Genomic DNA, 12,735 nt, shown 5'->3' with positions numbered 1-12,735 from the left:
AGAGATAGTAGTAGTAAGTATAATAAGTATATCGTACAAGTAGAACTTCATGTTAGCATATAGTTTTATAGTACCACATTTCTCTTGTCAATGTCTGTTTGCAAGAACTTGCAATAAACAACTCATTGAAAATTTTTATTTTTTTTTACAGAACACCCCTTGGTATTTTTTATTGACGGGTACGTGCCCCCACCTATCTGGGGTCGTCTCTAGGCTCCAGTCAGAGTCAACCTGATCGTGCACAGCGAGTCGACAACACACGACAACACACGACAAGGAACGACAAGATGCGACAACACACGACAAGGAACGACAAGATGCGACAACTTGTCCTGACCGCTTTTCTGCTGGGTTCTCTGGCGATGACTTCGGCTCAGGTAGGTTCACTCTGTTGTCCTTTAATAACACTACACGAAAGGTTGGACTACTACTGGTAGTAGATATAAGTAAAGTTGGGTAATGTTTACTGTTAAAACGGCACCGGACTCTACAATGGCATTGACTTTATTTACCCACCATTGTAACGTTAACGTTAACGTTACCATTAAACATTACCCGACTTTACTGGTGTTTAGTACCGTTTGTAAATGTAACATTCTGTCCAGTGCACGTGCTTATGACCAAGAGAACACCTTTTCTTTCTTTTCTTTTTAACAATTTGTGATTTCAGAGTATAAAGGTATATCCAATCTAAACCTCCTGACTTAGATCAGGACCTGGGCCTTAAGTTGAGTTAAGGTCCACAGCACTTTGCATCATGTGTATTATGTGATTGTAAACCCTGCATCAATTCAGCGCTATAAAAGGCTGCGATTGCATGGCTAATGTTTGACCAATAAACCTTTTATTAGTATTATCATTATTATCACCAAAACACAACTGGCCACCTTTTATATAAAAGTAATCGATCTCTATCGCCTTGAGTCTAGTGGGGAAAGTCGTGTAAAATGCCTTTCCCGAGGGCACAAGATCGGTGGCATGTCAGGACTCGAACCCGGGACCTCTTGATTCCACGTCGCGCACGCTGCTGTTGAAAATGAGTGTTGTCTGTCCGGTATTCGTTTCTATGTGTGGGACACAACACCAGCAACAGCTGCCTCTGTTCCGCGTGTATTGCACTGCTGCAATTTCAACAAGAATTCGAGAGACTTCATACCTACATGAAATATTTGAGTTTTTGTACCACCAGCCACCACCAAGACCTACCAGCATAACAAATATCATCACAATCCATAAAGGCGTTATGGAGTTATGAAGGTACAAATGTGCGGAAACACAAACACACACACTCACACACACACACGCGCGCGCGCACACACACACACACACGCACACAGACGCGGCAAAAACAATACCTCCATTTTCATGGAGGTGATAAGTCCAATCTATCGCCTTCCAGATAACCCCAGTGAGCCATGCTGCCTTCTACCCGTACGGACCCGGTACTGGCGACATTCTGGACCCGACCGCTGATGACAGCACATCGGGACCGCAGGCCCTCAGCACAGCTTTCCCGTTCTTTGGAAATACCTACAATGAACTTTTCGTAAGTGTGCCGTACTATGTGGAATTATTTGTTAATTATTGCATTGTTTGTTTTTGGCTACTATATTGTTTGTTTTTGTCAGAAAACCTTATTGGTGGGTAGGTCCCGATGAGACCTCAAAATGACTAGAGTTGGGGCTCCCTAGCGGCTTGTTTTGGTACTACAGCGGTTTCAAATCAAGTCATCTGAAGATACTAGAGTTACAGATATTGGGTGGTAGATAGCTTTTGTGCTAGGTAAAAAATAACATAGCCCCCCCTCCCACCCAAGCAGCTTGTCCTACATGTATAACTGCTGTTGTTGTTAATGATGTGGATGCAGAAAGTTTCATCATCGAATGTTAATCAATCTGTACCGCTTTAATATCTCTTTTACAATATGAAATAAAGACTAAACTTTAACTTCCAACACTCTATATATAGAATAATTGGGACTTACCCCAAATTTTCGGCTGACTCCGTCAACCTCGTTCACGGATCCGGAATTGACCCGTCTACTCTTGGAACGTGACGTCAGAGACACGTGACCGTAGTAGCGGGTCATACGTGCCAGATAACTTGTGTCGCCCCCTGTCTCTGTTCTTTTACAAAGTAAAGGTTTTTATTTTGGCGTTTTCCCCAGGTCAACACCAACGGTGACATCTCCTTCGGAGTAGCGGTAACAAGTTACACACCTAGACCGTTTCCAGTGACGAACAACAGGGTCCTCGCCGTTTACTTCACCGACATCAAGACAAGCAACGGAGGACGGTCTGGTTACATTTACCATCGGGAAACAACTGACGCTGCTATATTGGCCAGGGCAACCGGGGACATCCAGACAGCCTTCCCCGCCGACCATGGAAGTTTCGTGGCGACCTGGGTCTACATCGCAACCTGGCACGAAGTGGGGCTATATGACGAGAGCGGATACGGTGGAAATCTTGTAAGTTCTTTTTTTAAAATGTCCATATGTAATCCCTGTGTTTCTATGTCAGGCCACACCGACTTAATTTTATGGATGACATCCTCTGAAAACCCCCAAACTAGTGCGCGCTGGCGAATAAAAAAAAATTCCGGCCAAAAATAAAAATGCTCCTAAACCACGGGAATACATGGCTGGTATTTTGAATTCGCGGCAGTGCATAGCAACGTATATGACAAGCCGGCACATGCTGTGTTTTATGAATCGGCACTGTACGTATATACTGAGTTCTTGAGTCGTGGAGCTCCGGTAGCCTGGGTGCCCGGAGCCGTATTGTCGCTAACCACTATGGACTACTCAGGCCAAGAGCCTCGGTGGACGTGACCTTTTTTTTTAGAACAAGCAAAAATCAATGCGCGCGCGAATGTCATCCATAAAATTAAGTCAATGTGGCCTCTGACAGATTAAAGGAGACATTCCACCACTTGGCCATTGCACCGGTTCTCCTATATTGTTACTTGTTGATGGATAAAACCTAAAAAAACCTAACCATATACATGTCTGTTACTCGTAAAGCGGAACACGTTTCAACTTGTGCTGATCACGGACGGCCAAAAGTCCTTCACCCTGTATAACTACGCCCGGATCGACTTCTTACAAGGGGAGACCAACGGTGGTAATGGAGCTACCGGCACAGGACCAAACCCAGCGCAGGTATGCATATTTTGTTTTAGTTTATTTATTTGCACAACAGCAATGAAATAAAATTATACATAATACAATAATAATAAATAAAACATGTGCAGGAGGAGGGGAAAAGCTTATTTAGCTTATGCTAAGCCTTCCTCCTCTATACTACCCAAAACTAAAAAAATTGAAATGAAATAATACATATACATAAGGTATTGTTAGCAAAATAATTCAAACATAGGCAAAATGATACAATAACAATAATGAAACAATGGTATGCATAAATCGAGATGAAATGAAATTAACATGAAAAATATTGGCTCTCCCTTTTTCTTCCGAATCATTACTACTCCCCAAGCATTTTAAAGAATATTTCATTCAGCAAAAGACAGTATATGTTGTCTGGTGCAATGCATATTGCCTGTCCAGTTTAGTTTAACATTTGATTTAGCAGAAGTACCGGTGCAATAGCTCAATTGGTAGAGTGCTCGCTTTGTAACCGGGAGGTCGTGAGTTCAAACCGCGGCCGGGTCATACCAAAGACTTTAAAAATGGTACACACTTCTTTCTCTGCTTAGCACTCAGCACATATGAGAAAGAGAGTGGGAAGGTCAAACACACAGCACTACCAGCGGACTAGCCCCCTGCTGTAGTGCCCTGCACAACTGTGTGTCGCCCAAGGGCTACAGAAATGGACATGGGCACCAAACCCAATGCTCTGCATAGAGCACGGGAGACCTTTAGTAGAAGACCGCCAATGTATATTGGTTTGATGTGGCCTGCCATGTACTTTAATTACTGCTTATGCTAAGGTCACATTTCCAAACCGGGGCCTGGCCAGGCTGTTTCGATTAACGACAAATGACAATTTAAAATCAATAATCAATTTTTTGTGCTTAGTTATCTTTTATATCGTATTTTTTGCTCCATAAGACTGGCAAATAATATATTTTGAAACTATTCTTCTCTTAACATCCGAAAACCCACACATTACATGTACATTACAAAAAAAGTGGGACGTTTTCATTAATGAATTTCATGATCCAAGAAGTACAAGAAATGGAGTCTGCATGCGGTCTGACTTTTCTATTGTTAAAAGGTTGGGATAAACGGAGGGAACGGAGTCCACTATGCTCTTCACCCGTACTCGAGAACCACTAATCTGTACAACCTGCCGACATGGACCGATCCGGCTGTGCCGGGACCTCCTGGCCGTTGGACCAGGAGAACTGACCTGGCTACTGTCGGCGACGCTATCGGTACGATACCTCCTGCCTTTTCTATGTAACTGTTTAACCTGTTCGTAATGTAAACAGTTTTGCAGTGTGTGTGTGTGTGTGTGTGTGTGTGTGTGTGTGTGTGTGTGTGTGTGTCTGTGTGTATCTGTGTGTGTGTGTGTGTGTGTCTGTGTGTGTGCCTGTGTGTGTGTGTGTATCTGTGTGTGTGTGTGCCTGTGTGTGCGTGTGCCTGTGTGTGTGTGCATCTGTGTGTGTGTGCATCTTTGTGTGTGTGTGTGTGTGTGTGTGTGTGTGTGTGTGTGTGTGTGTGTGTGTGTGTGTGTGTGTGTGTGCCTGTGTGTGTGTGTCTGTGAATGCATGTCCGTGTATGTGTTTGTGTGTGTGTGTGTGTGTGTGTGCCTGTGTGTGTGTGTGTGTTCTTTTACATTAACGTGTTACTCCTTGCCGTATTATCCGCAACTAGACGAGGATTTTTGCGCGGCTGACCACCCGGAAAATCCGGGGTGCCATGCGAACGCCGACTGTACCGACAACTTTCACCCTGCGCCTGGAGCCACTTGCGCTTGCAAATCTGGATACATGGGAGATGGTCGCCTTGACGGAGTTGGATGTTTAGGTAAGCTGCATTTCGTTGTGTCGTGTTGTGTGACGTACCGGTAGTGTGTTTTTAAAACTGAAGGTAAGTGAGGTAACATGTCGAAAATATACAAAATGTTGCAATTGCAATATCGGTTCATAGACCGGGAGTGTCTATGTAAAATATTGAAGTTGTGGATCAAGGATTGCTGGCGCGAAAGTCACTTTCAGGTTGGCGATGCCTCCATCTAGTTCTCCTTTGAGGCCCGGCAAGTTTTTTTAAAGCTTTTCTTATGTTTCTACAGAATCGCTGGAAGTATTTTCTACTGTCAAAGGCACAGGACAGTCCGTCTACGATGCCTGGGCGGCCAGTCCAGGTGCCGAGATTCGACACGTCAAGTGCCCGATTCTGGACCTCTGGGACACACTTCCCATCAAATTGGTGAGCATGGCGTACCGAACATAGTTACATCAGGGTGGTAGACTGGCTTTTAGCTAGGGGGTATCCAGGGTGTCTTTTGGACGCCCTGTACTGAAAATAAGAAGAAATTGGACGCCCTACTTTTTGGTAGGACACCCTACAGACACCCCATTTTTTCCACTCCCAACCCCTGCCATGGACACATGCCTCCCTTAATTCAGCCTTACTATAAATACAAAAATGATAGTTAACTAAAGGAAAAAAAAAACATAAAAAATTTTCAAAATTTGCCCCTCAAAATGCAGAAATTTACCAAGTGTTTGAGAGCATATATGAATGGCGACAAAGCCCCCCTAGAGAGCTCGCGCACTGCACTTCTTTGCTGCACATAGTAATTAGAATGAAAAAAAAATGGACAAAAAAATTGTCTCACCTTGCATCTATGTATGGGCCAGGCGGAAGGCGCTCGCTTGGACCGCTTTCTGGAAACTTCAAAAGATCTGGAGAAACCCAAATCTCCCCATAGCCACAAAGATCAAGCTCTTCAATGTCACCTGTGTGTCGGTGCTCGAACTGCGAATCAGCTGCCACGGTCACATATCGAGACCTGGAACGACAATTTTGTCAATACTGCGATATAGAAAGAATTGAACACTAGTACATGTAATAGTTTGTAAAAGAATGTAAATTACACAGCAGAGAGAGATCAGAACTTTATAGTCTGATATAATGTTTCCCTACTTCATATGCCTATTATTAAGCACAGACAAATTTGTGATGAACTTTCGATTATGAAACATATTGGATAGCAAAGTTCTTTCTTCACAACCATTTATCTGGGTATTTGGCTTTCTGCTTTATTTGCCACGTGTGTGCACGATAATCGCATTAGTTTTGTACAACCTCCTTGGTTTAAAAGATTGTTTTGTCATATGTAACATCGCAATTGTCTAATATGTAATTTGGAAGGTTATACGATTAGCCCACAGCAAGTAATTTTTATGGATGACATCCGCGCGCGCATTAATTTTCGCCTGATTTTGGAAAAAAAAAATTTGTTGCCTTCTGACAGTGGTCAACATGCCGGAGATGGGCAAAGATGTCTGTTGCCATGCTGGAATGTGGATGGCAGATAACTATAAAGAAAGGAGACAAGAAAAGACGCTGATTTAATGTTTGTTTCTTACTTTGATGCAGTAATATGTGATGCTGACTGTGTATATGTGATGTTCCCACTGAATCAAAACCATTTGTACACTGATTGAGTCAAAAGTTAAACTGTAGGAACCTTGTTTTTTTCGGCCCGCCTTGTTTTTTTTCGCCCGCTCGTATTAGATTTGGAGTCATCCATAAAATTTACTTGCTGTGGCCTTACTTCCATCTTTCTGATGTTTCACATCAACAACATCACAGTAGCAATGTACTTTCGGTAAAAACCTTTGGTAAATGAGTTGATGTATATATTCATATTACAGGTGAAGGTTGTTCTGAATACGCCCGATGGAGACAAGGAGTTTCTATTCAATGGTGAAAATTCAAACAAGTTTGACTGGTTCTCCAAGTCGCGCATGTTGTCATCATCATATGACGATATCAGTACCGAGCCTCAAAACTTTTTCTCAATACCAGGGGAAACAAATGTCAAAAGGTAAGTCAGTGTGTGTGTTTGTCTGTCTGTGTGTTTTCAACAACTCCTGCAATTTAATATGCAAAGATTGGGTGTAACAGGTCGTTCGGTGTTACATAATAAAGCTAGCTACTGCTGCACCGTGTAACGTTACCTGTAAAGCTGGTGTGTTACGCCGAAGGGCGGTTATACCGGCTATACAGATACAGAAGCTGGTGTGTTACGCCGAAGGGCGGTTATACCGGCTATACAGATACAGAAGCTGGTGTGTTACGCCGAAGGGCGGTTATACCGGCTATACAGATACAGAAGCTGGTGTGTTACGCCGAAGGGCGGTTATACCGGCTGTACAGATACAGAAGCTGGTGTGTCACACTGAAGGGCGGTTATACCGGCTGTACAGATACAGAAGCTGGTGTGTCACACTGAAGGGCGGTTATACCGGCTATACAGATACAGAAGCTGGTGTTTTACACCGAAGGGCGGTTATACCGGCTACACAGATACAGAAGCTGGTGTGTTACGCCAAAGGCCGGTTATACCGGCTATGCAGGTACAGATCGATACTAGGACTACTAGCTAATTCCAGTGCTGCATGACTTCCTTTATCGCAGGAGGTTCTACCTCAGTCGCAGCCATAACGGATGCGAAGGAGACCTGGGGTGGATGATGGTGGCCGAGGGCGGTTATACATCAGGTTTCTGCTGGTGGGAGCGGGTATCTACGTACAACCTGCCGTATATCAAGTACTCGAAGAGGAGCGGATACGCCAGATGGGCCTGTAAGTCTCAGTCTCTCTCTCTGTCTCTATGTCTCTCTCTCTGTCTCTCTCTCTCTCCTTCCCTCTCACCCTCTCTCTCTCCCTCCCTCTCTCTCTCTCTCCCTCTGCCCCTCCTCTCTGTCTCTCTCCCATTATGCAATTATCAGACACATTCCTCAGAGCTTCTGACGGGAGTTCTGCTTCTCGCCGCTGTATGTAGCCAATGTAGGTGGCGCTTTTGTGGTGAGAACACAATCCAAAACAGTGATGAACCGGGACGAGGGGGGATACACAGTCAGACAAGACTGGCAGTGAAAACATACATTGCCATGGCGACGGTGGTTGCTGTTATGGTTATTGTTTGCATAGTACTGCCATCATTTCATGATTATGAGGAAGACTCGGTACCTGTTCAGATACAGTGCACTCCTCCCGAGTGTATAGTGAATGAGCCCCCATAAAGGTTTCCCGATAAGGGTTTCCAGGAATGTGGGCATAGATGTGGGTCAGAGACATGCCTGTGGACATTCCATTCCTGTGGACAAAATGCCTGTACAATTCCTAGAATTCTTGAAAATTGCACACAATACTGTACCATTAGGCTCCTCCCTGAGATGTCGCCAAAAAGGGTTGGGTTGTTTTATTGCCGCAAAAGCAGTGCACCTACTTTGGCTACATATAGCGCCAAGAAGCAGAACTCGAGTCAGAGGCTCTGAGGAAGGTGTCTGACAGATATCGAAACGTCAGCAAGGTAAGAGGCATTACTGGTTGTGTAAAAGAAATTTGCAATATCCTGTTTTCCCATTTGCTTAATAGCTTCTTCCGATGTTGGAACTGCAAATCGTATGGTCATCTCCCTCGCCATCGATACCGACGGCGCGCAGTGCTCCTGTCCTACTGGGTACACTTTCAATAATGATGGCAGCTGCGGCGGTAGGTGCTGCTGATTTACATATTATTGTAATTAAGCTTACGTTTCTGTTTCCAGTGCAGCAATTACCATTAGATAACCAATGCAATATATTGTAGAACGTTTAGAATGACAAGTACATAACAGGACAGTGTGCTTTCTGACATGTAAAAATTAACAACAGGCGACTTTTTGTAGCATTATGTCCAAAACGCATATATAAGAGCCTGAGTATCTTAACTAGTCTCTGTTCCTAGTGAGCAAATACTTTCTTAATCAATGCGCCTTTCTCTTCCCGGCATACCATTTTTATTTTTATGTTTACCGAAGAAAAACATATTGTTTTTACTCAGTTTCTTCCTCCTCTTCTTCTCCAAACAGTGACCTATGACCTGACCAATGACATGATTTGTTGACGTCTGTTACCATGGTGACTGGTTTTGGGTTACATAATGTTGCAATTTCATGGTCTGCTCTGCTCCTGTCACCATATACTAGTAGTACATGTATGTCAATGTGTTTGAGTAAGAATTAACAGAGCAGACCATGTCCTAAGGTAAACAATATGCATTTGCTTTGCAAATGTTACTTCTCTAGTTGCGAAGGTTTTTTTGTTGGGCCTATGTAGATATGCTTTACGGAACTATAGTTATGTACCAGTAGATGCCATAAGATATAAAGTTGTGATGTCTTTCTTTTCAGATGTCGACGAATGCGCCAATAGCAACGGTGGGTGTGCACAAACGTGCAATAACAACGTCGGAAGCTTCACCTGCTCTTGCCCTGCCGGCTACGTGTTGAATGCCGATGGCTTTGCCTGCGATGGTAAGTTGGGCTGTTACCTTTGCCAAGGAGGTTGTGTTTTCGGGGGTTGTGTGCCTGGGGGAAGTCATAGAGGGGTCTTCAATCTTAATGATATTTGCCATGTTCGTAGGTTGAAAGAAAAATTCGAAATGAATAAATTTTGTGTCCTTAGGCCGCGTTTTGTGGTACTGAAGCGAAACGTTTGGTTGTTTTGATATCTCGTGATTTGTACATGCTTTGGTCATGATTTTTGGTTGGTAGATAATGTACTCGGGAAGAAGAGACGTATTCTGACCCCCTAGCAGCTTGTTCTGTAACCACAGGAGCGTTTTTTTCAAGTCCTTCAATTGAAAGAGAGTACCTCAAGAGGGAGGTTGATGCACAAGAAACACTTTTTTAAAGTGCTACTTAGGTAAATGTCTTTTGTTTCAGATGTCGACGAATGCGCCAATAGCAACGGTGGGTGTGCACAAACGTGCAATAACAACGTCGGAAGCTTCACCTGCTCTTGTCCTGCCGGCTACGTGTTGAATGCCGATGGCTTGAACTGCGATGGTAAGTTGGGCTGTTACCTTCGCCAAGAAGGTGTTTTCGGGGGTTGTGTGCCTGGGGGAAGTCATAGAGGGGTCTTCAATCTTAATGATATTTGCCATGTTCGCAGGTTAAAAGAAAAAAACATCTTGGTACTTATTTAAATGTCTTTCGTTTCAGATGTCGACGAATGCGCCAATAGCAACGGTGGGTGTGCACAAACGTGCACAAACAGCGTCGGAAGCTTCACCTGCTCTTGCCCTGCCGGCTACGTGTTGAATGCAGATGGCTTAGCCTGCGATGGTAAGTTGGGCTGTTACCTTTGCCAAGAAGGTTATGTTTTTGGGGGGTTGTGTTCCTGTGAACAACATAGCTCGGGAAGTCATAGAGGGGTCTTCAATCTTAATGATATTTGCCATGTTCGTAGGTTGAAAGAAAAATTCCAAATGAATAAATTTTGTGTCCTTAGGCCGAGTTTTGTGGTACTGAAGCGAAACGTTTGGTTGTTTTGATATCTCGTGATTTGGACATGCTATTGTCATGATTTTTGGCTGGTAGACAATGTGCTCGGGAAGAAGAGGCATATATTCTGGCCCCCTAGCAGCTTGTTCTATAACCGCAAGAGCGTCTTTTGTCAAATCCTTGCATTGAAAGAGAGTACCTCAAAAAGGGGTTGAGACACTCAGAAACACTTTTTTAAAACTTGCTTCTTAGGTAAATGTCTTTTGTTTCAGATGTCGACGAATGCGCCAATAGCAACGGTGGGTGTGCACAAACGTGCAATAACAACGTCGGAAGCTTCACCTGCTCTTGCACTACCGGCTACGTGTTGAATGCCGATGGCTTCACCTGCGATGGTAAGTTGGGCTGTTACCTTTGCCAAAATGGCTATGTTTTCAGGGGATGTACATGTATATCTGTATGTGTGTGTTTGCATAATTATTATATTAAACTTAATCTTTCGTGTTCATATATATCGAACGGTGGGTGTGACCAACATGAATCTGTACATGAAAAGTCTCGGGGGAATAAGGTCACACGAACTCTTGAGAGATTATGTTTTGAAGTGATTTGTCCTCATGAAGGCGACAGTGAAATTTGATCTCTGTGTGGCGTCATGTGGTGTAGTGGTAGGGCTTTCGGCCCGGGACCCAGGGGCCCTGGGTTCAAATCCACCTACTACATACCCCGATGTTGTGCCCTTGAGAAAGGCACTTAACACACATTTTCTCATACAGCCAGTCTCTGAAAGCTGTCAAAAACTTTAGAGTTTGGCATTAGGAAGAGCATCCAGTCAGTAAAAACCTTGCTTCAAAAAGACTTGCACAGGCTTGCTGTTGTGCACCTCAGCATGCTGAGGGGCAAAATGACAAGCCCAAACATGCACCTGTGCAAGCACATCTATACCCCCGATTCGGGGAAGCAATAGACGTAAAACTCGGATAAGAAGAAGAAGTAATCCTTGTGATGGAATGAACATTTCAACATTTTGTGTCACAGATTGTGCCACAGCGTACTCCGGTCTCCGGCCTGCCAGCAATTTTGGGTTCCACCAGGGCCACTGTTTCTGGTCTTCCAACCGTCATCAGCGCCTGACCTACGCAGCGGCCCTACAAGCCTGCCAAAGTCACGGGGGCACGCTTATTATGATCAAGGACAGCGCCACCCATACATTCATCATGAACCACCTGAAGAGGAAGAGTGTGAAAGGCCGACGAGAAAGGTAAAAAGAAAGAAAAAATTACCGGCTCTCGGTCGCAAATGTGCTGATGTTCACACATTGACGCAACAAATCCGTAGGGTGTTTTGGGCACCCAGTTAATTAGACAATAAGCCTAAGAGACCCAGTGGGCGTCACTCCAGCGTACATGGTGGGGAAGTAGTGTAAAGTGCCTTTCCCAAGGGCACAGCGTCGGGCCACGGTGAGTATTGGACCCGGGACCTATTGGTTCTAACCCTAACCCTAACCCTAACCCAACCCTAACCCTTACCCTCACCCAACCCTAACCCTAACCCAAGCCTAACCCTAACCCTAACCCTAACCCTAACCCTAACCCTGACCCTGACCCTGACCCTGACCCTAACCCAGCCCTAACCCTAGCCCTAGCCCTAACCCTTACCCTAACCCTAACCCTAACCCAACCCTAACCCTAACCCTAGCCCTAGCCCTAACCCTAACCCTGTTTTTAGTGGCTGTGCATCAGTTTGTCCAAGGCACATGGGTGGGGAAAGATCAAAAGACAGAATGACAGGGGGTCAAAGGTCGATCTCAGACTTCAGTAATCCGATATCCCGATTTCTTGTTTCAGGCGATTCTGGATTGGCCTGGATGACATTAACGACGAGAACGTTTACCTCTGGAACGACGGAACCCCTCTGGGAGCCTTCAACAGGTGGAAGTCCACGGCTCCGCACAAGATCAGGGATTGTGTGACTCTGTGGAAAAAACCCAAGCGGGCCCCTCGCTGGTACATCAAACCATGCAGCAACAGCTACCCGTACATCTGCCAACTGGGTAAGCAAGAAATGGCACGTTTGTGTGTGTGTTTGTGCGCGCGCAGGCCTGTGTGTGTGTGTTTGTTTGTTTGTGCGGGTTCACGCTTGTGTTTGTATGTGTCGGGAAGACACAGTGTGTGTGTGTGTGTGTGTGTGTGTGTTTGTGTGTATGTGTGTGGGTTCACGCTAACTTGTGTTTGTGTGTGTCGGGAAGACGAAGTGTGTGTGTGTGT

At 44.7% G+C, this 12,735-nt stretch overlaps 1 protein-coding gene across 1 annotated transcript in view; it reads left to right on the top strand.

Moving 5' to 3' along the window:
* Nucleotides 1–306: 306 nt before the first annotated feature.
* LOC109464868 overlaps nucleotides 307–12,735 on the top strand; it is a 20,654-nt gene continuing 8,225 nt past the window's right edge. The window contains exons 1-13 of the mRNA XM_019761958.1: nucleotides 307–377; nucleotides 1,400–1,546; nucleotides 2,168–2,470; nucleotides 3,026–3,163; nucleotides 4,239–4,398; nucleotides 5,259–5,395; nucleotides 6,850–7,022; nucleotides 7,616–7,782; nucleotides 9,374–9,496; nucleotides 9,908–10,030; nucleotides 10,741–10,863; nucleotides 11,507–11,729; nucleotides 12,316–12,521. Coding sequence (XP_019617517.1) covers nucleotides 318–377; nucleotides 1,400–1,546; nucleotides 2,168–2,470; nucleotides 3,026–3,163; nucleotides 4,239–4,398; nucleotides 5,259–5,395; nucleotides 6,850–7,022; nucleotides 7,616–7,782; nucleotides 9,374–9,496; nucleotides 9,908–10,030; nucleotides 10,741–10,863; nucleotides 11,507–11,729; nucleotides 12,316–12,521 — 2,083 coding nt within the window. The 5' untranslated portion in view covers nucleotides 307–317. The remainder of the gene's footprint in view (nucleotides 378–1,399; nucleotides 1,547–2,167; nucleotides 2,471–3,025; nucleotides 3,164–4,238; nucleotides 4,399–5,258; nucleotides 5,396–6,849; nucleotides 7,023–7,615; nucleotides 7,783–9,373; nucleotides 9,497–9,907; nucleotides 10,031–10,740; nucleotides 10,864–11,506; nucleotides 11,730–12,315; nucleotides 12,522–12,735) is intronic.

The sequence above is a fragment of the Branchiostoma belcheri genome, unplaced genomic scaffold, assembly GCF_001625305.1.
Source record: "Branchiostoma belcheri isolate BF01 breed outbred unplaced genomic scaffold, Haploidv18h27 scaffold142, whole genome shotgun sequence".
Taxonomy (NCBI): Eukaryota; Metazoa; Chordata; class Leptocardii; order Amphioxiformes; family Branchiostomatidae; genus Branchiostoma; species Branchiostoma belcheri.
Note: the sequence above shows the minus strand (reverse complement) of the source record. Positions and strands in the feature narration are given on the sequence as shown.